Below are 23,052 nucleotides of genomic sequence, written 5' to 3' on the forward strand. Positions count from 1 at the left end.
GATGGAGAGAACAGACAGCAGCTTGACCAGGTGAGAACTCAGCATCGCCCTGGCGCAGACGGACACCATCTGCCTCTGGAAGGGACCTGAGAGGCACACGTCACTTTTATAACATTCCCATCTGGGACACACAGTCCAAACACACTCATAAGGAAACACTAGACAAACCCAAACTGAGGAACAATCTATGAAGTAACTGGCCTGTATTCTTCAAGAATACCAGTGTCATGAAAGACAAAGACAGGCTTTCTTCCTTCTGTGAAAGGACCTGTTCCAGATGAAAGATGACTAAAGGAACGTGACCACTATGTCCAACGTGTGGTCCTGAACTGGATCCTGGAATGAGCGAAAAACGTCATCAAGGACTCTGCTGAGACAATCGGCAAAAATGGAACCTGGGCTGCAGAGGAGAGAGGAAGCACTGCGCCTGGGTTCAACCTCCTGAATCTAACCCCGGCCCTGGGTCCCACAGGAGAACTCCTCATGCTAAGGAAATGCACCAGCAGCGGTAGGAGGAACAGGGCAGAAAAATTCTCATGCGAACCCCCTAAAAGGGGAGGCAGGGTTAGCTCATTGTATCTCTTCTCCAAGCTAGACACGTTTTCCAAATTAAAAGTTTTAAATGTCTCTGATTCTATGAGACCAGCTTTCCCCCTGCTCAATGTTATCCAGTTTTCCAGGTGAATCAACTTCTCTATTCTTATTCCCACAGCAACCTACAGGAGTTATGTCTTTTAAATCAAAACATTCAGTTGCTCCTGACCTAGAGATCAAGGAAGAAATACAGTATGCCTCATAAAACAGGGTGCTATGGACTAATTGTGCCCCAAATCATGTTGAAGCCCTAACCCCCAGTGTGATGGTATTTGGAGGGAATTAGGTTAGATAAAATCACGAGGGTGAGGCCCTCACGATGGGATTGGTACCCTACTAATAAGAGACATCAGAGAGCTAGCTCCCCCTCCCCCCACACCCACACCCTGCCATGTGCAAGCACAGTAAGAAGAGAGCTGCCTGCAAGCTGGGAAAAGGGCCCTCACCAGAAACCAGCCATGCCGGCACCCTGACATCTGACTTCCAGCCTCCAGATCTATGAGAAAGCAAATGATCTGCTGTTTAAGCCGCCTAGTCTACGGTGTTTGGTTATGGTAGCCTAAGCTAAGACACAAGGCAAGTGTAGGTCTGCTGGCACAATACACAAAACCATTCCTACAGTCTTAGGATGAGGGCTCAGACTGCAGACACAAATGTGGAACTCAATGGTAGAAAGATTATGTAGTGAACATGCCTAGAACTATGTAGGCATTAAAAAAATGTTAGCTCAAAATACCATGTGAAATCCTGGATTGGATTCTAGAGCAGAAAAGGGACACTAATGGAAGGACTGTTGAAATCCAAAGAAAGGCTGTAGTTTCGTTAATAGTAATGCAGCAACGTTAATTTCTTACTTTTAACAAACGTACTGCTAGGGACTGAATGTTTGTCCTCCCCACCCACAAATTCATATGTTGAAGCCCTAATCGTCAATGTGATGATATCTGGAGGTGGGGCCTCTGGGAGGCAGTGTGGATTAGATGCGGTCATGAGGATGGGGCCACCATGACAACATTAGTTACACAAAGAGGAAGAGACCTAGGTCTCTCTCTCTCTCTTTGCACACATGCACCAGGGAGGCCACATGAAGACACACCAGGAAGAAGGCCCTCACCAAGAAACCGACCAAGCTGTCACCCTGATCTCAGACTTGCAGCTTCCAGAACCAGGAGAAATTAAGTGTCTACTGTTTAAGCCATGCAGCCTATGGTATTCTGGAGACAGACAGTGCCCCAAGTTAACTCAGATACGTAACGTGGTGATACAAGATGTTAACACTAGGGGAACCTGGGTGAAGGGCATGTGGGAATTCTCTTTACAGTATCACGTCAAGAGACCTAGGGTCTCTTCCTCTTTGTGTAACTAATGTCATCATGGTGGCCCCATCCTCATGACCGTATCTAATCCACACTACCTCCCAGAGGCCCCACCTCCGACTTTTCTGTGAATCTAAAATTATTCCAAAATAAAGAAGGTTACTTTAAAAAAAAGTTAACTGAATCAGAAATAAATAGTAAACGAAAAATAGTAATCGAGATTGGGATGAACATCCAGAGAGAGCCAACAGATGAAGGAAAAGACCAAGATCCTTGGGGAACCCTAACATCCAGGAACCACAGGAGAGGCCAAGAAGGAGGCATGAGCGAGGGACCAGGAGAACCAAGTGGTGTCCTGGGAGCAGGGGAGAGGGTTTCAAAGAGAAAGTGAAGCTCCACCATAAACTACAGAGGTAGTCCCGAGTCTGGATTACAGGCGACTGGATCAGGGCACTGTTGAAGGAAAAGCATCCCCGCAGCGTGATGGGCACAGAAGCCAGACCGCAAAGGGTGAGGATGCTCAGGGGATCTCAAGCTGCGACAGGCCTCGTTGAAGGCAATGGCGCCTCTTTGCATTTATTTTATATTTACAAAGTATTTTTACATTTTCTGACCATCGTTCAAAAAAAACACACGAAAAAACTACTCCAGAGAGACTTATATGACTTGCCCAGGGTACTCAGTCCCAAGACCCTTAATCCTTGGTCTTGTTAAACACAATCGCTGGAGGGAAGAGGAAAACACTGCCGGCTTTACTGAAACAATCTACCGACGATAACGTGGTAACTGTCAATACTGCATTCCTACAGAACCACTTACTGATGGAGAAATGTCATCATCATATTTTTTTAGCTGATTCATGAATTCCAGATGCTTCTTTTCTTCCTCCAGTTGAGCCACAGACTGCTCACTCTTCTGCAATTTCTGCTGCGTGTTGGCCAATTCATCCCGCAGCCACTGATTCTCCTGGCACAGACGACGAACCTGTGCACGCAGCTTCTGCTTCTCCGACTCGACGGCATTCAGGTGATTTGACAGAGCCATCATAACCTAGACAGACAGAAACGCTGACAGCACTGCACTACTCAGTCCAACAAACGCCACCTCCCGTCTCCACAAGCGTCCTGGGGTTGTAGCTCTAGCTGACACCTGCAGACACGTGCTCCGAAGTACATACAAGTACAATTTGCCATTACTTCTATTTCCACACTTTAGTCACAGGCTACATTCAGGGCGTGATCAAGAATATCACATGCTCAGAACATCTATGAAAAATGCATTTTTTTTTCTGTTTAGAAAGCATCTCGAATGGACTAGCAATGGACAGGCAGCTACTGTACTGATGAAGCTGTGTTTTTTTTACTTTTTATCTAGATGGCGCCAACAGAGTTTCTCAGAGACCCTTTGCCACGGGTGAGAGAACATGCACACACCTGCACACGTGTGCAGAGTGCAGGTCACTCTGTGAGGGGCTGGTGGTGGAGCTGGGGCGGGGCGCACAGACAAGTCTTCCTCGCCACTGCAGGGGAAGGGACGAAGGCTCTGTGGTGTGGCCAGCACCAAGAGTCAGGACGCCCTGACGCACTCATAAGCGGAGGTCCCTACTGGGCTCTGCCTGGGGTGCACTGATGGGTCTCAGGGACGGGCCTGCCTGGGAGGATAAGGGCTGAAAGAGTTGGGGAGGAAAGCCGGCTTCGGTCTGTTCTCTCTGCAGACCGTGCACCTGCCCCTCCCTCTTTATTATCCTCCTAGGTCTAAAACCTGAAACTCTAGAAGGTGGGGCTCTTTCCTCCTTCTTCTTTTAACCCCAATATCTGCCAAACTAAAAAAGGAGGTTCACCCCTATATCGCTTTTCAACACAACTTGCAAAATAAGAGATTCACAATAGACAAAGTCCTACAATTAGAATCTGTAACATGCTTAGGATGAAGAATTCTAAAATCAGGGTATGGCCATCACTTTGGTACAGAATGATTTCCTCTGGGAAAGCAGGAACTGGTAAACCAGAAGCCCCACTTCTGCCTCATTCATTCACTATACAAGAAGAAAGCTAAGAAAGAAAGAAGCCAATTTTTAGTGTATTTAATTTTACCTAAAATATGCTGGCAAAGCTGAAAGTTATGGCCGGGGGGCAGGGGGCACACCTAAATGTTTCCAATTTTTTCATCTCTATGTCTAGCAGGATAGAAACAAAGGTTTAGTCAAGTGCATTAGACAATCTTGTCTTGGGGTACTGCAGAGACTATGAGCTGTTGGCCAACATTCACCCTTCTTCCTCAGGCTTAAGAACCTGGAACTCTAAGGGGCAAGACAAAATTCCCCAGTGTCTCTCACAACTAGGTGTGCCCACAGAACCAAGTTCTGTCCAAAGAGATGTAAGCAGAGTGCCACGCACACTTCAAGGAGGTAAAGGGAGGAGGCACACCCTTCCTGCCCCTTCGCAGTCCTAGAGTGGGGTCACGTGGCTGCAGCTGGGACTCTGTCTTAGCCCACGAGACAGGCTGGCTGGGGTGTAGTGCAGCAGGTGGCAGGGGCCTGGGTACCCTTGACAACCATACAGCTATAGTACCTATCTGGGACAGCCCACCTCAATATGTGCTTTACATATGACTATGATATTTAAGCCACTGTTTTTGTTTTTTGATATATGCAGCCAAATCAAATCCTAACTGACACAGAGTTACCTCTATTTTCGCTCTACTTTTTAAAATTTAGACATGCCCAAATCATCATTTGTATAACATACATAACCCACATATAAGCTGATTTCTATTATTCTATAAGTATCTGCCCTCTAGTTTAGTTAAACCTCATATGTCAAACAAAATCTCCACTTTTCCAGACTGGCAAGTTCATGTTCATAGCTGAGACTTATACCTGTGCCTCACTCAGGCCAAGCTCCAACATTTCCAGTGACTTTCGGATCATGTTTGATTTCTCTTCCACCAGATTACTTTCGTCATCCTTCTTCAAACACTTCAGTGTCTCCAGTAAACTTTGTAAAATGGAATTGTGCTCATTCTTCAGAGCCTCCAGGCCCTGAATTACTTGCTTTGTCTTAGAAATAATTTCATCCTGCGTAAGCTTCTCCAACTTGTCTTCCTTTATGTACACCATTGTGGACATGTTGTCATACATTCTAGGATGGATAAAGAAAAAAAAGATAGACATCTCATTAGAGGCTTAATTTATGTTACACCTTTAATGAAATACATGTGTGAAGACTTCTGAATTAACATTTTTATAGGTGAATAATAAATATGTGTATTGTGATTTATTACCTGGAAGTACTACATTCTGTACTGTTTCTGTTTTTCCTTTGCAGACCAAATTAATTACTTTTCTGGCTTATGTCTGAATTTTTTTTTTTTTTTTTTAAATAAAAGTCTCTCCTGGGGCTTCCCTGGTGGCGCAGTGGTTGAGAATCTGCCTGCCAATGCAGGAGACACGGGTTCGAGCCCTGGTCTGGGAAGATCCCACATGCCGCGGAGCAAATGGGCCCGTGAGCCACAATTACTGAGCCTGCGCGTCTGGAGCCTGTGCTCCGCAACAAGGAAGGCCACGATAGTGAGAGGCCCGCACACCACGATGAAGAGTGGCCCCCGCTTGCCACAACTAGAGAAAGCCCTCCCACAGAAACAAAGATCCAACAACACAGCCATAAATAAATAAATAAATAAATAAAGCACACCTAGTATAGCGTATTTAAAAAAAAAAAAAAAAAGTCTCTCCTGCTGGACTGTAAGGAACAGGAAGGTAGAGACTGTAAGTGTTTTTTGGTTTTTTTTTAAATTTTATTTATCTATTTATTTATTTATGGCTGTGTTGGGTCTTCGTTTCTGTGCGGGGGCTTTCTCCAGTTGCGGCGAGCGGGGGCCACTCTTCATCACGGTGCGCGGGCCTCTCACTATCGCGGCCTCTCTTGTTGCGGAGCACAGGCTCCAGACGCGCAGGCTCAGTAATTGTGGCTCACGGGCTTAGTTGCTCCACGGCATGTGGGATCTTCCCAGACCAGGGCTCGAACCCGTGTCCCCTGCATTGGCAGGCAGATTCTCAACCACTGCGCCACCAGGGAAGCCCTGAATTTTTTTTTTACGGAAGAAATGACAGTAACTGAAATTAATGCCAAAGATGAAAAGCAGCAAAACATCCAAATGGCATTTCTAAAAACACACAGCAGGGCTTCCCTGGTGGCACAGTGGTTAGGAATCCGCCTGCTAATTCAGGGGACACGGGTTCGAGCCCTGGTCCGGGAAGATTCCACATGCCGCTGAACAACTCAGCCCATGTGCCACAGCTACTGAAGCCTGCGCACCTAGAGCCCGTGCTCCGCAACAAGAGAAGCCACCACAATGAGAAGCCCACGCACTGCAACGAAGAGTAGACCCCGCTCGCCACAACTAGAGAAGAGCCCGCATGCAGCAACAAAGACCCAATGCAGCCAAAAATGAAATAAATAAAAATAAAATTTTAAAATAAATAAAACACATAGCCTCCGTGAACAAAATCTTCTCTGAATGTTTACAAGCTTTTTTTCCTTAATGAAATGCAGAAGGGACAGTAAGTTCTAGGTCACATATTTACCAGACAAAGCCTTGAGAAAGGGTCACAGTTGGAGAAAGAGAAACCAGCAAAGGAGCACGGGAACAATCAGAGCAGCAAGAGAACCACACCTGACTGAAGCCTGGTGACACAAGAGTGACACAGCAGGATGACCAGTGCTGTAAAAACTCCAGGAGGGGGCTTCCCTAGTGGCGCAGTGGTTAAGAATCCGCCTGCCAATGCAGGGGACACAGGTTTGAGCCCTGGTCCGGGAAGATCCCACATGCCGCAGAGCAACTAAGCCCGTGCACCACAACAACTGAGCCCGCGTGCCACAACTACTGAAGCCCACGCACCTAGAGCCAATGCTCCACAACAAGAGAAGCCACCGCAATGCGAAGCCCCCGCACCGCAACAAAGAGTAGCCCCCACGCACAGCAACAAAGACCCAAGGCAGCCATAGATTAATTAATTAATTTTTAAAAACATATTAAAAAAAAAAAAAGACTCCAGGAGGATGAGGGCTGAGCATGCCTACTGGGTCAGACTAGCCAAGAGGCCACCAGCATGAAATCATATGGTGTCTGGGACTGCTTTTAAAATACTACAGTGAGAAGGTAAAGGAAAGGAGAAAGGGGCACATAAAACAATGTCAGCAAAATGGTGCTGATGGCTAATAGGAAGCAACAGTTCTTTTTACTGTCCTCTCTAGTTTCATGTCTGTTTTTAAATCCCATAATTTTTTTTTTTAAGGCCACAAACAGTGATCATTAAGAAAGCCTGTTCAGGAGAGTGATAGGGACGGATGTCATATTAAATCACCTGAGAGTGATTTCCTTCAGAGCACTTATGACTACCCAAAATCTTTGTTTTCACATATTATCTTATATTCCCTTAAATATGAGTTCTTTTTAAAAGGCAAGACTTTACCTTATACCCCCAGTGAATGCACACTACGTAGGACAGTTCCTGGCCCTCACAGACCATCTGGTGAATGGATGGACTGATAGATGCTGGGGGAAGGGAAGCAGTGGTTGGTTTTTTTTTTTTTTTTTTGGGCCACGCTGCGTGGCTTGTGGGATCTTAGTTCCCCGACCAGGGGTTGAACCCGGGCCACGGCAGCGAAAGCGCCGAATCCTAACCACTAGGCCACCAGGGGACTCTGGGGGAGCAGTGTTGAAGCAGTGACTACAGACCACACATTCCAGGACTTGGGAGTGAAGGCTGCGAGTACCTGATAACAGGGTCACATCTGTCCTTGCACCCCCCATTTCATACTGGAAAACTGATTTTTTTGCATAACACAAAGACTAAACTTTGGAAGTTTAGAAGCTGTCTGTAGGACTATTCAGAAATCCACCTCCGTAACACAAAGAGCCCAGAAAACAACAAAAGAACAGAGGCGACTCCTCTACCTGACAGTGTAATATTAGATTTGTTACAAACTTATTTATCTCATAGCTCTCCAACTGCACTGCAAACTCCAGGAGAGCAGGGACCTCATTTGTCTTGTTCAGCACTATATTCCCAGCCTGTCACACAGTAAACGCTAAATATATGTTTGCTGAATGAATGAAGGAAACATTTTAGAACCAGCTTCCAATGAACAGGACTCAATACCACTAGGTTAAGGTGCGGATCTGAGCACTGCCTAAGGTTCACTTCCCAGAACTGGTGTCCCTTAGAGAAAGAAAAAAAACCAAAAATGAAGAACTCCTTCTCCACTTTTGGCAGCAACACATTTGTGTATTATTTCCTAACGATGCAACGTTTATGCTCTTCTTCCCCAACCTAGACCATAAAAGTGTTTTACTACAACATACTCTGAGCGAGGCCCTGGCTTATAGAGGTGACAAGGGCCTCACCCTCAGGGACATACAGGTAAAGAGAAGACAAGTAAATGAACACGCCCACCCAGAGCTAAGGACACTTTACAGGTGACAGGACTTACGGGGGGGGCAGCGCTTCCACGGGAGAGGGGAGGCCAGCTACCCGAAAGAAACGACCCCCGACCGCCACCCCCAAGAGAGCTGTCCTTAGCAAATGAGCACATCTTCTCTAGACGAAGTGCGGGGCACTGCTGGCAACGGGCGAGGCAGAGACGTGCACGCTCCTGCTGCCTGCGAGCTGCTGCACCGGGCTGCAGGTCGCTGTGAGCCAGGCACGCTCTCGGTGATAAGACTAGAGCCGCACAGGAGTGAGGCCACAGCACACCTGCGTTCTGAAGGCAAGAGCCAGGGCGAGGGGGCCACGGCAGCAGTCAGGAGAGTGAGGAGGGCATCAGTGACCACGCCACGGAGCCATCCATCAAGACCCACGGCACTTACTTCCCAGCCCTCTGCTGGCCCAAGGTTCGATGCCTCTGCTCAGAAAGCCAAACACCTCGCCAGCAACTTCTCAGTCTTTCCCAGCAATGTTAAACCCAAAGGGACGCAGAGGAGAGTCTCTAGACCTAGTAATAAATGGCGCGACTTCACTGCTCAAATCACCTCCGGAAAACCAAGGCTCTTGGGGCATGAATGGGCAGTAAGTCATAGCTCTGCAGGTTAAATTCTGTCCAGCCATAAAGATGGTCAGTGTCACACCTCTACAGGTTACAGCAGTGGCTGAAAAGGGAAGAGAGGGCACTTTTGTTGACGTAAAAGAGAAAGGGGGACAGTGTTTATACAAAAGTACGAAAACCACAAAAGGCAGGACTTAGGTAGGTAAAAAAGAAAACAAATAAGAAAGACTTACCACTTTAATTGAGGGAATGCCTCAATTAAGTAAATACATTTAGAGAAACCCAATTTTAATTCCTTAAGGAATATGTAACAAAACTGGCCCCAGGGCACTGCATGCTCACACACTCTTGTAATGGCTTTAACCATACACAAGAGTAATGAATACAAATGTTATCTGGACGCATGTGTATACACACACACACACACACACACACACACACACACACACATCAAAAAAAGTCGCTTAAGGCAGTTTTTTTTTAAACTTACTCTTAAAAGAAAATGAGAATCCAAATGCTTTTGGGGGGCACTTAGCTCTCCTGAGAAATGAGATGACAGGTGTTGTGGACAGGAAGGAGCCTGGCTCCACCACCAGCCATCACCGCAACATGGGCGAAGTCCCCAAACCTCCTGGGGTCTCAGTGGTTAGCAGACCTCCCTCTCCAGGCTTTTATGAACATGGGCGAGTGTAGATGGGGCACTAAGCACAGCAGCTGACAGACACATAGGAACCACTCAGTAATCAATGCAATCTCCCACCCAGGAGCTAAGGAATCAGGAACTTCCCTAATAAATGACTGCTCAAGGTCTGCAGACACACTTCCTATAACTAACTCAGTACTCTGCAAGATAGTCAGTTCCTTGTTAGATTGTTCCAGTATTTAGTTAGAAAGTTATTCCTTTTGCTGAGTTGATATCTCCCTCCTTGTAACTTCTACCCACTGAGCCAACTTCTTCCCTCTAAAATAAACACAAAATACATTTACTATCTCATCCACAAGATAACGTTTCAAATATTGTGTGACAGGCATAGGACTCTCCAAATCTTCCATCTCCCCGGCTCACACCTCACACTACTCCTCTGGCACGCCTCAATCGTGACAGTTTCTTCATCTCCCATCCAAGTCACCATCACATGGATTCAACTGTGCACGCTGCTTCTTCAGAGGGAAGCACACAATGGCACATATATTTATACTGCTCCAAAGCTCTCTTATTTCTAAGCTAAGCCATTATAACCAAAGGTGGGTTATTTAAAAAACAGCGCTAAGACAACTGGCTATTTGGGGGGCGGGGGGGGGAAGATGCATTCCTACCCTCACTATACACTAAAATAAATTCCATATTGCATAAAGAATTAAAGGTTAAAAAACCCACGAGAAACTAAAATAAAATTTAGGCAAAGGTCTATATGCATACAGGTGAAGGTAAAGAGCGTTCTATGAATAAAATGGCAGAGAACTAAAAGAAAAGACTGATAAGAGTTTATTTAAAATAAGAGGGCTTCCCTGGTGGCACAGTGGTTGGGAATCCGCCTGCCAGTGCAGGGGACACGGGTTCAAGCCCTAGTCTGGGAAGATCCCACATGCTGCGGAGCAACTAAGCCCATGCACCACAACTACTGAGCCTGAGCTCTAGAGCCCACGAGCCACAACTACTGAGTCTGTGTGCCACAACTACTGAAGCCTACGCACCTAGAGCCTGTGCTCCGCAACAAGAGAAGCCACCGCAACTAGAGAAAGCCCGCGCGCAGCAACGAAGACCCAACGCAGCCAAAAATAAATAAATAAATATAAATAAATTTATTATTAAAAAAAGGTATGTTTAAAATAAGAAACTGCTAGGGAGTTCCCTGGTGACCTAGTGGTTAGGATTCTGGGCTTTCACTCTCGTGGCCCGGGTTCAACCCCTGGTCAGGGAACTGAGATTCCACAAGCCGCAGGACACTGCCAAAAAAAAACCTCCTACTAAAGTTTGATCTAGAAACTACCTTTCTGAGGAAACACTATTCTGCAGCCCATCACAGTAGAGAGCTGAGAGGGTTAAGGCAGAGGTCACGCTGATTTCTAATGTCAGCCATCCCAGTTTGTCAGCCCTCAGCCTCCCTCCACCCCTGCTGCTGAGTGCGCCTCCAGGCGGCTCCGCTGCCGGCATCAGCCAGCACAGCCCTGGCAGGCACACAACAGACAGACACGCTAGTTATTCTGTTGCTCAAACTGTTCCAGCTCTGGCCATGGGAGCTCTTTCCATTTCTTTTGTGCCCCACTGACATGTCCATCCTTTTATTTTTCGAGCACTTTCTGGCACTACAAGATATTCCAGGCCCATCTTGTATTCTCCCTAGCCCAGCCCTAGAATCAGCCATTAGTCCAAAACTGGGCTCAGGGGTCTCCCTCCCAAAACCCATAAACCGGGCTTCCCTGGTGGCACAGTGGTTGAGAGCCTGCCTGCCAATGTTCGAGCCCTGGTCCGGGAAGATCCCACATGCCATGGAGCAACTTAGCCCGTGCGCCACAACTACTAAGCTCGCAGACCACAACTACTGAGCCCACGAACTGCAGCTATTGAAGCCCGCACGCTCTAGGGCCCGCGTGACACAACTACTGAGCCCACGCGCCTAGAGCCTGTGCTCCGCAACAAGAGAAGCCACCGCAATGAGAAGCCCGCACACCACAACGAAGAGTAGCCCCCGCTCGCCACAGCTAGGGAAAGCCCGTGCGTAACAACGAAGACCCAACACAGCCAACAATTAAAAAAATAAATTAAAAAAAGAAACGTGGGGAAAAAAAGTAGCAGATCTGTATGCAGAGTGAATAACAGCCAAGAAAGAAATGTGAGTTATTCTGACAGTTCTTGAGTGCGAAATGAAGTTCCTATAAACACAGCAGAGTATGGCACAGAAAAATAAGATGGAGGGAAGAACACGGAGGTCTTTACCTAGCAAAGATTGGTAGCAGAAAATCACATTTGAGATGTTTTTCCAAGAGATATCTGAGCTGATCCAATGGGAAACTCTGGCAGCCAGCCAGACCCACGGCCCATCTCTCCACACAAGCCCTGATGAGCACCAGGCCCGGGGAAGGTCCTGATGTAGAGGGCAGGAGTGAGGAGAGGCAGGTAGAGAGTCTCTAATGAGTCTGTAGAAAACAACCCAAGTTGTATTCAGGGAAATATTCAGTGCTATGATCTGAATGTCTGTATCCCCCCAAATTCATATGTTGAAACCTAGCCCCTAAGGTGATGGTATCTGGAGGTAGGGCTTCTGGGAAGGTCATGAGGGTGGAGCCCTCATGAATGGGATTAGTGCTCTTATAAAAAAGACCCCAGAGACCTCCCTCACCCCTTCCCCCAGTGAGGACACAGGGAGACACCATCTATGAAACAAAAGCAGGCTCTCACCAGACACTGAATCTCCTGTCACCATGACCTTGGACTTCCCAGCCTTCAGAACTACGAGAAATAAATTTCTGTTGTTTACAAGCCACCCAGTTCATGTCATTCTGTTACAGCAGCCTGAATGGACTAAGACATTCAGTATCCTGGAACCCAAGATGACAGTGTGTTGTGGGTAAAATGACACAAGTGTCAAAACTTAAAAAATTAAATGAATGAGCCATCAATTCCACTCCTGGGTATATACCCAAGAAAACTGAAAACATGTTTATGTAAAAACTTACACATGAATGGTCCAAAAAATAAAATGCTGGACAAAAATAAAATGCTGGACAAATGTAAAACTTGTACACAAATATTTTGGCATTAATCATAATACTAAAAATGTGGGAATAACCCAAATGTCCATCAACTAATGAATGGATAAACAAAATGGGGTATATCCAGACAGTGGAATATTACTTGGCAATAAAAAGGAACGATACTGATACATCATACAACATAGCTAACCGTGTGCTAACTGAAGGAAGCCAGACACAAAAGGCCACGTGTTGCATAATTCCATTTATATGAAGTGTCCATGGAGACGGAAAGTAGATTAGTAGTTGCCAAAGGGATAGGAGTATGGGGAGTAACAGCTAATAGGTACAGGATTTCTTTTTGGGGTGATGAAAATGTTCTGGAATCAGATGGTTGCAAAACCCTGTGAATTTTTTCATACATGAATCATATCTCAGTAAAATACAACCAGAATTTTTTTTAATTAAATGATACAGATCAAAGAAAACAAAAACACAAAACCCCACTTCGGGACCTAATCTATTTTAGCTGTGTCAAAGAGTCACAGAAAGCTTCATTTCTCAATCTTTTTATCCTGTGCTCCCCTTTTGATAAACAAAAATCTCAAGCCCTTCTCAAGGTATTTAAAAATGTCTAAATACACGTCACCTATTGCAACTAAACAGGTAATCAATGGTAATATTAGAAGTAAAAATATACATACTTTTTGGTTCTGAAATTTCAGAACAAAAATTATACAGTGTAGAGTCAAAGGGAAATACAATTCGAGAATTTCCAGGGGATGGTTCATTTTTTGTTTTGGTGGGGGCAGGAGAGGGTAAGCAGGGAGGTGTGTCACTCCCCCAGTTTATATAACAAAGTTAAGGTTCACATTTGAGCAAAATCCAAAAAGGTCTCCTGCAGGGTCTCAATCTTGTTCAAACCATGACATTTTGAAGAAAAATGCAAATGTCACACCCCTTCGTGGTTTGTATTACAATAGTTTGTTTTCTAAATATAATATAGTATTATAATAATAAATATATTCTATCCAGCTCTACATGGCCTGCCCTTACCCACTGAGAATCACTATAATCTACTCGAGGGAGGATGTGCTCTATCAGGTACCTCCTGACCAGAAATTTCATCTCTGGGCTATGAACTGACAGAGACAACTGAGAGATACAACTCCAGAGCCTGCCAATGGAAACTACTGACTGCATCATTTTCTGCTAGAACCATGGTATCTCCTCTGATCTAATCTAACTTTATCTAATCCTTTTATTTCCTCTTCTAAACTTGGGTCACAAGAATGAACTTGAATGAACAAATCCTGGCCTAAAAATCAGAAAAATCTATAAAGTGAAATGTTTTAAAATTAAAGACTCCATAATTACAGTATCTATTCTGAATTTGTTTCCATTCTAAAACTATAAACCACTGGATAAAACAGAAGCTTGTATTTGCCTCTCGGGTGAGTCTACTGTAGATGCCCTTGCAGAATTAGAAATAAAGGCAGTCAGAACTCCGGGGACTTTTCCCCACAGCCCTGCTCAGGAAGTTGAGGCTGAGTGTGCTTCTGTTTTGCACTGGGCCACCTCTGCGTACAGAGATCCTCTAACTCTATGATAACCTAACCACACCACCTGTGGAAAGAACTTTACAAGAAGGCCAGGTCCCCCACCAGCTGGTGAAGTGTCTACCTCTCCGCGAGCAGCGCTCCAGGCCAGGGCCAGGAGTGCACTGAGGTCTTTTAATCTGCTGTGGGACCACAGGTCCATCTCTCCACATACAAATTTTAAGTATGAGAAGCTACAGGGAAGGGTACTACATGAAAATACGGGAGAACATGCGTTTTCCTGAAACAAGGATGACTGAGCCCAAATGATGCAGATGTCTCTATTACAAGTCCTTGGTTGAGCAAGCGAAAAGGAAAAACAGCTTCATCAGACGCGACTAAGAGAATACATAAGAGGGTGTTATGGGTGACTGGGGCAAAGGAATATAGAGTACTCATTCTGTGGTTTAAAAAAAATCCATTTTTATTTCAAAATGAAAAATGTCAGCAGATTAACATAATACCATAAGACTAAGTTCATGTATTTAAATGCTAATCAATAACACATACATGAAATAATTTTCTTTCCTAAAGAAAGAAAATTTAAAAAATTTTTTAAATGAGTTCTCTCAGGAGAAAGGAAATGGGAAGAGAAAGAGGCAACTCACACCTTTACATCTTTCTGTATCATGAGTTTTCCTTAATGAGCACACATTTTTAATAATTTAAAAACAGAGAGGGGGACGTCCCTGGTGGTCCAGTGGCTAAGACTCTGCGCTCCCAAGGCAGTGGGCCCGGGTTCAATCCTTGGTCAGGGAACTAGATCCCACATGCCGCAACTAAAGATCCCTCACACCACAATGAAGATCTGGTGTAAATAATAATAATTAGTAAAACTACTAATTATTAAAAGGCACAGCCAAAGAACAGTTAAGCCCCAGATTCGGAAAAAATATTTCCAACATATGGCAAAAGACATGTACCCAAATACATAAAGAACTCTTACAATCAATAACAAAAAGACAACACAATTTTTTTAATGGGCAAAAGACTTTAACAGACACTTCACAACAGCAGGTATACAAAAGGCCAATAATTATGTGAATAAGTGCTCATCATTAGTCATCAGGGAAACGCTCACTAAACCCATCACAAGATGCTATGGCCTTGCAGTCGCTAAGATGAAGCAGACAACACCAAAAGCTGAAGAGGACATGGAGCGACTGCAACACTCACACACTGCTGGTGGGAGTGTAAAATGCACAACCACTTTAGAAAACTGGCAGTGTCTTTAAAAGTTAATCCTACATCTAACCTATGAACAATTCCACTCCTAGGTATTTATGCAAAAGAAATGAAAATGTGGGACTTCCCTGGCGGTCCAGTGTTTATGACCCCATGCGTCCACTGCAGGGGCCGGTACAGGAGGCACAGGTTCTATCCCTGGTTGGGGAACTAAGATCCTGCATGCCTCGGGGTGAGGCCAAAAAAAAAAAAAGATGTATGTCCACACAGTCCTGTAGAAGAATGAGTGCTCCCCACCCCAGATGCGCAACAAAAGGAGAATGGCTAGACTGTGGTAGACCCATACCAGAGAACAATACTCAGGAATAGAAAGGAACAAATCACTGACACATGCTATCGTATGTGGATTTTTTTTTAATTTATTTTATTTATTTATTATTTTTGGCTGCGTTGGGTCTTCGTTGCTTCACGCAGGCTTCCTCTAGTTGCGGTGAGCGGGGGCTACTCTTCGTTGCGGTGCGCGGGCTTCTCATTGCAGTGGCTTCTCCTGTTGTGGAACACGGGCTCTAGGCATGCAGGCTTCAGTATTTGTGGCATGCGGGCTCAGTAGTTGTGGTTCGTGGGCTCTAGAGCACAGGCTCAGTAGCTGTGGCACACGGGCTTAATTGCTCCACGGGCATGTGGGATCTTCCCGGACCAGGGATCGAACCCGTGTCCCCTGCATTGGCGGGCAGATTCTTAACCACCGCGCCACCAGGGAAGTCCCGCAGGTGTTGAATTTTAAATGGTTACGCTGAGTTACAGAGGATGGATGCAAAAATACATATATTGTTTAATCTCATTTGCATGAAATTCTAGAATAGATAGAACTAACCTATGGTTATGGAAGTAAGTCAGTATTGCTGGTAGGGGAGTGCAGGCCACCTCTAGGAGCTACGGGAGGCAGCCCTCAGCTGACAGCCAGCCAGCAAGAAAACCAGGACATCAGTCCTACAACCAAAAGAACTGAATTCTGCCACAACCGCAAGAGCTTGCAAGAGCACCCTGAGCTCTGGAAGAGAACAACAGCCCAACACACGACTGTAGCCACGTGAGCCCTGAGCAGAGGATCCAGCCAAGCCACGCCTGGACCCCTCACCCACGGAAACTGTGAGATAACAAATGTTACTGTTTTAAACCACTAAATTTGCAGTAATTTGTTATATGGTAAATAGAAAACTAACATAAACGTCACACAAAAAAAGCTTTAGAACGTAATGATGTTTTAGTTAAAAAAAAATAGAAATTATGGATGAATCTTGAGGACATTATGCTAAGTAAAATTAGCCAGTCACAAAAAGACAAATACCGTATGACTCCAGTTATATGAGGTATCTAAAGTAGTTAAATCTATAGAAACAGGAAGTAGAATGGTGGTTGCCAGGGGCTTAGGGGATGGGGGGAAATAGGGAGTTGTTATTTAATGGATACAGAGTTTTAGTTTTGGAAGATGAAAAAGTTCTAGAGATCTACTGCACAACAATGTAAATATATTTAAGACTACCGAACTACACTCTTAAAAATGGTTAAGATAGTAAATTTGGGGGTTTTTTAAACCACAATCTAAAAAGAATAGAAATTAACATATTTTTTCCCCATTTGGTCAATAATACAAATAATTTTTAAACAGACAGAATAAATGAATTTAAGAGAAAACACACCACCATATTCACCATAAGAATGAGGATTCAGTCAGCTTTTACTGACCACGGAGCCTGCGCCAGCTTCTCTGAAGGATACAAGTACTACAATACCAACATGGTGACCCGAAACACTATACTTTAGACAGCAACCCCAAGGAGTGACCATGACCACCCTGCATCACCTGGGCTTTATGAAACGGAAGAAATGGGGCAAGGGCGTCCCAGGTGAAGGCAACTGGAAGACTGAGCTTAGCATTACTGTGATTCATGATAGCAAGGTGGTTCAAAGCTTTAAGTGCACAAGCAAAAAGCCTTGAAATAGAAGGCTGGCTTCACAGCTGTATACCTCTGGTTTACATAACTTGCCCTCTCTAATCCTCAATTTCCTCAACAGCAGGATAGAGGTGATTGCTGTACCAATTTTACCTGGTACAGTGCTAAATTCACTATTATCAGTTTTATCAGTAGTAGTATAATAACTTCAAAGAGGCTGGAGCATAAATTTCCACATTATGCCATCGAACTCAGGGAACAATCTAAGGTTTGAGTTGAGTTAGGTATTTCCCTGGCGGTCCAGTGGTTAAGACTTCGCCTTCCAATGCAGGGGGTGCGTGTTCGATCCCTGGTCAGGGAGCTAAGATCCCACATGCCTCGTGGCCAAAAAACCAAAACATAAAAAACAGAAGCAATATTGTAACAAACTCAGTAAAGACTTTAAAAATGGTCCACATCAAAAAAAAACAAAAAACCTCTAAAAAAAAAAAGAAAAAAAAGTTGAGGTAACTGGGATATTTTAGAACCAAGGAAATAATTTCTACTTTACACATGCACTTAGCTTAAATTGTTTGTTCTAGTGATATTCACTTATATCTGCTTTATTAAGTATCAACGACATACCAAGCATATTTAAAAGCACAGACTGAGATTGCTTTCATCTGCCTCCAAAAATTAGTTAAAAATAAAAACATAATTCATTATTGATCTAAGAGTATGTTAACCAGCAGGCTACAGGGCAGAATGACACAAGGATACTTTCGGAGAAAAAAATGCAGGTCATCTCTGAATTAGCCCTCCAGTCTTGGAAAGCAATATTCTCAGGAAAAGTTTAAAAGGTCACAAATAGCCCTCCAGAACCAAATCCAATAGACTTTTCTGTCCAAATCTTTCCTTACCTCTTAGCCCATTTGATACTGCCCTCCTCCTCTTCCCTGTGCCCCAGGGCTTTCCTACCCTTAGGGCCACTCCGCAATCTCTACCAAGTGTCAGAAAGCTCTCAAATCTTTATCTCCAGCCTAAATCTTGTCTTGAGCTCCAGACCTGAATCTCCAACTGACCACTAATCCACTTGGCCGCCCCACGAGCATCGTGGATTTAACCTACCCAAACCCAAACTCGCCATCTCCTCCTCCCATCTTCCCCATCGTGGTGGGTGTCACCTGCCAGTGAGTCACCCAAATTAGAGACAAGGAAGTGACTCTAGATGCATTCCTTCACATTATGTGCCAAGCACTGACACTGAATACACCAGATAAAAATCCCCACCCTGCCCTTGTGGAGACTGAATGTAAGTGGAGGAGACAGATAAACTATATAAGAAAATAAGTAGGGAATTCCGTGGCAGTCCAGTGGTTAGGACTCCAAGCTCTCACTGCCGAGGGCCTAGGTTCAATCCCTGGTCGGGGAACTAAAATCCCACAATCCTCGAAATGTGGCCAAAAAAAAAAAGAAAAAGAAAATATAATACTGTACAGATAGTGAGAAGTAGTAAGGAGTGTGTGGGGAAGTGAGGACACACTGACATCCAGAAGAGCAGACTCGGAATGCGACGGGGCGTACTTGAATGAGGGCAAGAGTAGGAAGACAAGGGGAAAAGATGGGGTAGGGTGCTTACGGGACACTGGCAAGAACTTCAGCAGAGGAGTGACATGATCCCACGTAGGTTTTAGCAGCTGGCTCGGGTTTGAAAACTGCCTATAGTCTCCTTCTGCCTACAGCCCCACCCTTCCCCCACTCCACTCGGTCCCAAGTCAGGACCACCCTAACCCATCAATCCCTCTCTAATTCATCAGTTCCTCTGTTCCTACTGCCCTGCCCTAACCCAGAAGCTCCGTCCTCCGGAATTCCCTGTCCTCCCTAGACACACTGTACATCGCCCTTCCTGATCTCATCCTTCCATTCTCACCCATTCCCAATCTGCAACACCACCACTCCCAGTCCCACCCCCACTTTTCTCCAAGTCTCCCAGGCGGAATCACCTCCTCAGAGCACTGGGCACAGCATTCCATCTAATCTGTGGTACCAGACTGTGAGCTCCTCCAGGACAGCGACTGTCCCCGTATCCCCGACTACTCAGCACAGCACCTGCCATTCAGCTGGTTCTCAATAGACATTTAAGACCTTGCTTTCACATCTTAAGAGGCGAATCATTTTTATCCTATACCATGAAACTGACACTTAAAACTTCCCTGTGCTTTTTGATCAGTACTTTTGTACTGATCACTTCTTTGTTAATAAAGTTCTGGTTTATTATCATATTTCACTTAGGTTTCCAAGTTACATGAATCCTACGCTTTATTTAAATTCTGACTTTTCCACTTCTAGTTTTCTTTTTGTACAATTATATTTTGAAATAGTTTATAGCCCTACATGGAAAGCTACACATTGACTTATCTATTTTTCAACATTATGAAACATGCTTAAGAAGGTATAATATTTTAAAAGAATATATAATTTAAGTAACTGCAGCTGAGTTTTTACTTACTATGCAATATTTAGGATACTATGTGCCTTTCCCCAGTGGCATTTCCTCCCTCCTCCTTGCTGGCGATTCCCATGCATGTCTTTCTTCCTTTATTATGTACTGTCTACAGTACTGTTAGAAGACACTGCCAAGCTAGGTGAACCTACAAGGCTGCCGTGAGGTTACCACCCTAGGTCCTCCACGCCCCTCAGTGACAACAGGGCTGCCAGGCTCCACTGCAACATGAGGCTGCATTCTTAGATGACTTGGAGAAACTGGCTCTTAAGAGAGGGTTCTCCCGCGCCACATATAATCCCACACAATCTGAAATTTTTAGTATTTTATATCACTGTACTCTTACAGGTACTTAGGAAACAGAACAATGAATCAAATTTCCCACCTTAACTGAGGCTTGTTGCCAGTCCCTAAAAGAGGGTCATCCTAAATAAGAATATGAGATTTAAGGAGGTTGTTCCAATTTCTAATGGAACTATTCACTGAACTATTACAATGTATTCTGAGCTAATGATTCTGATCAATGGCTAAGTCATGCTCTACAAAAAAAGCCTTTACATTTAACTAATGCAAAGGCTCAAAGAACCAACTGCCCCTTCACACAGCAGTTTAAATGGTGTATCACAAATTTTCTGCTCTCACACTTCTAAAGAACATCATTTTTTCAAGTTCTCCCTAACAAACGCTTAATATGTAAACTCTGAATGTGCTGTTTAACAAAACAGTAAAAAGCAGCAACAGTACAAAATCTCTAACACCAAATTGCCTGGATCTACAAACCTTAAGTTATAAAACCATTCAATTCACCAGGCATTCACTTTTTTAATATCTTACTTTAAATTTTTAAGGAAAGAAGTGCATCAAATTTGACAACCGAGTAGGTATTCCAGGACCGGAATGCTACAAGTTTAGTGGGAGCAACTCCAGCCTAAGCGAACACTGGGGATGAGGCGTTTCGGGTCTCGCCGCTAGAAGAAAGGGGCCGCGGGGCAGGCGTGGTCCAGCCGGACTCTCGGGAAGGAGCCCGCACGCTTCCGACCCGCCGATCGCCCGCGAGCGTGACAGGCGCGCCCGCCCTGGGCGGTGCCGCGGGAAAGGGCGGGGGCCGGAAGGAAGGGGAAGGACTCGGACAAAGCGAGCCGGGCCGGCCGCCCCCTCCCCGCGCGCCGCGTCCTCCCTCCCGTCCCCCGCCGCGCGGCTCCCGGGGCCACAGCTGTTCCCAGGGCGACCGCCCCCGCCCGGAGCAGGGCCGAGCCTGCGACGCGGGGTCGGGCGGGGGGCCGGGAGGGGCCGGAGCCAGATGGGCACGCTGAGGGGACCCGAACCTGAAGGGGCCGTGACGGGAATGGGCCGGCGTCCTGGGCGGCGGCCGGGACCGGGGGAAAAAGGGGACGGACCTGCTGGAAGCCCGAGGGCCGGAGAGGGGCCGGGAGGGGCCAGGGGCGGGAAGTGACACGGGTGCGGCCGGAGGACCCGGGCCCGCCGCCGACTCACCGTGCTGCTCCCGCGGGGCCGCGCGCTCGCGCTGTCAGCACCGGGAGGCCGCGGGCGCGTGCGCCGAGCGGGACCGCCGGGGCTGTCGCCTCGGCCGCCTCAGGTGCGGCGCCGCGGTCACAAGCGAGGGGCGGCGGCGCGGCCGCCCCGCAGCATCCTCGGCCGCCCACGCGCGCTGTGCCCCGCGGCTCCTCCTCACAGCCGCCGCCCCGCCGGCTCCGGCTCCACTGCTCCGGCCGCCGAAAATGGCGTCTCTGCGTCCCTCCCCCGGCTCGGCGTCCCCGCCCCACAATGCCGCGCGCCACCGTGACGTCACCCTGCCCCACCGCCTGGGGGCGGAGCGGCCCGGGAACCAGGGGCCCGGCGGAGCGGGCCACCTGGAGCCAGACGCGGTCCCAGGCTGCGGGCCACACTGGGGGCGGGGGGCGGTGTGGGGGGGCCCTCCGTGGGCGGCCCCGCGCGGGCAGGGCCAGAAGGTGGCCTGAGGAGGGCGCTGGCCCAGCGCTGCCGGTCAGCACCGCGTCCGGGCCCTTCCCTCCCGGGCGCGGCCGTCTCGTGCTCTCATGTATCAGGAATAATATTTATTCACATAATATTTATGTGCTCGTTTAAATCTTTCCAGAACCCACTAGGGGGGCTTTCACCAGCCCCTCCAAAGGAAAGGCTCCTGAGGCGCTAGCCTAAGCCAGGAGGCCTTTCTCCAGGACAATCTGGAGTTTTCGGTCGAGACCCTGACCCCCCAGTCCCCACGCCTTGCCTATCTCGTTCCCTCGCCCCTGGGCCATCGGATCTTCAAGGATCAGAGTCCAAGGGCACTTTGCAAGCCCTCCCTTCAGCCACAAAGGCCTCGCAGGAACCGCACCTCAGGCTCATAAGCGGGGTGGGATGCTTAACCTCTACTGCCTGGCAAGAGCAGAGGTGCTGTCGCCCCCCCACCCCACCCACAGGCAGCCATCACCAGGGCACACCCCTGGGCGCAGTGCCACGACCTCCAGCCCAACCCAAAGGGCAGTACTTCCAGGTCAGAGAATGCTCCTGGGCCCCATCCTGCTGCATCGGGGCTCTGCAGGCCTGACTCAGCAGCCAGCTGCGAGGATGCCTGCTGATTCAGTGGGCAAGGCTCAGCTTTCTTCGCCTGCCACCAGCTTGGGAGACCCACCCCCCCCAGGTGTCTGCAGATGCCCCAAGTGGCATTACTAACCAGGAGGGGTTCCTGTGCCATTCCCCCCCACACTTGCTTTTAAACTGCTGTGTTTTTCAGATGCTACCACCCCAGCACCAGCAGCCGTTTTAACCCTGCGATGACCCAGTCACCTGGGAAATAAATGCTCCTAGATTTTCAGAGGGTGGTCCAGTTACTTTGCTTTCATTTGTAAATGCAAAGTTGAGCTAAAAGTGGGGAAGATCCTTGGTGACACAGCAATTACTGGGCAGAGAGAGAGAGAGAGAGACAGTTAATCAGAGTCAAACAACCCCTCCACATTCCCTTAGTGACTGGGCCGCACTGCAGCTTGGATGTCACCTGCTCCCCAGCAACCACCCTGGGGCTGGGCATGGCAGGCAGCTGTAACTGAAGTGCTCTGGAGAGGGGAGGAGTGGGCTGAGCTCTGGGCTCAGTGACTGTTCCTTCCACTCACTCATCACGCCAGCAAGTGAGGAACCTGAGATGCTTATGCCCTCTTCCGATGG

At 46.8% G+C, this 23,052-nt stretch overlaps 1 protein-coding gene across 25 annotated transcripts in view; it reads right to left on the bottom strand.

The window, feature by feature from the left end:
- Positions 1-21,649, bottom strand: part of KLC1 (kinesin light chain 1) — a 58,526-nt gene extending 36,877 nt beyond the window's left edge. For 9 of the 25 annotated variants that reach the window (XR_014260913.1, XR_014260914.1, XM_082451023.1 and 6 more), the window contains exons 1-3: positions 21,364-21,646; positions 4,789-5,050; positions 2,730-2,960 (exon numbers count right to left, since the gene is read on the bottom strand). Coding sequence is in view for 23 of the 25 variants with exons in the window: in XM_082451023.1 (XP_082307149.1) it covers positions 2,730-2,960; positions 4,789-5,049 (492 nt within the window). In the remaining 2 variants the exon portion in view is untranslated. Of the gene's footprint in view, positions 1-2,729; positions 2,961-4,788; positions 5,051-21,363 lie in introns of all 25 variants that reach the window. The other 16 variants (XM_082451011.1, XM_082451031.1, XM_082451030.1 and 13 more) reach the window with 3 other exon arrangements.
- Between the last annotated feature and the right edge of the window lie 1,403 nt (positions 21,650-23,052).

The sequence above is a fragment of the Balaenoptera physalus genome, assembly GCF_965194825.1.
Source record: "Balaenoptera physalus genome assembly, chromosome: 2".
NCBI lineage: Eukaryota > Metazoa > Chordata > Mammalia > Artiodactyla > Balaenopteridae > Balaenoptera > Balaenoptera physalus.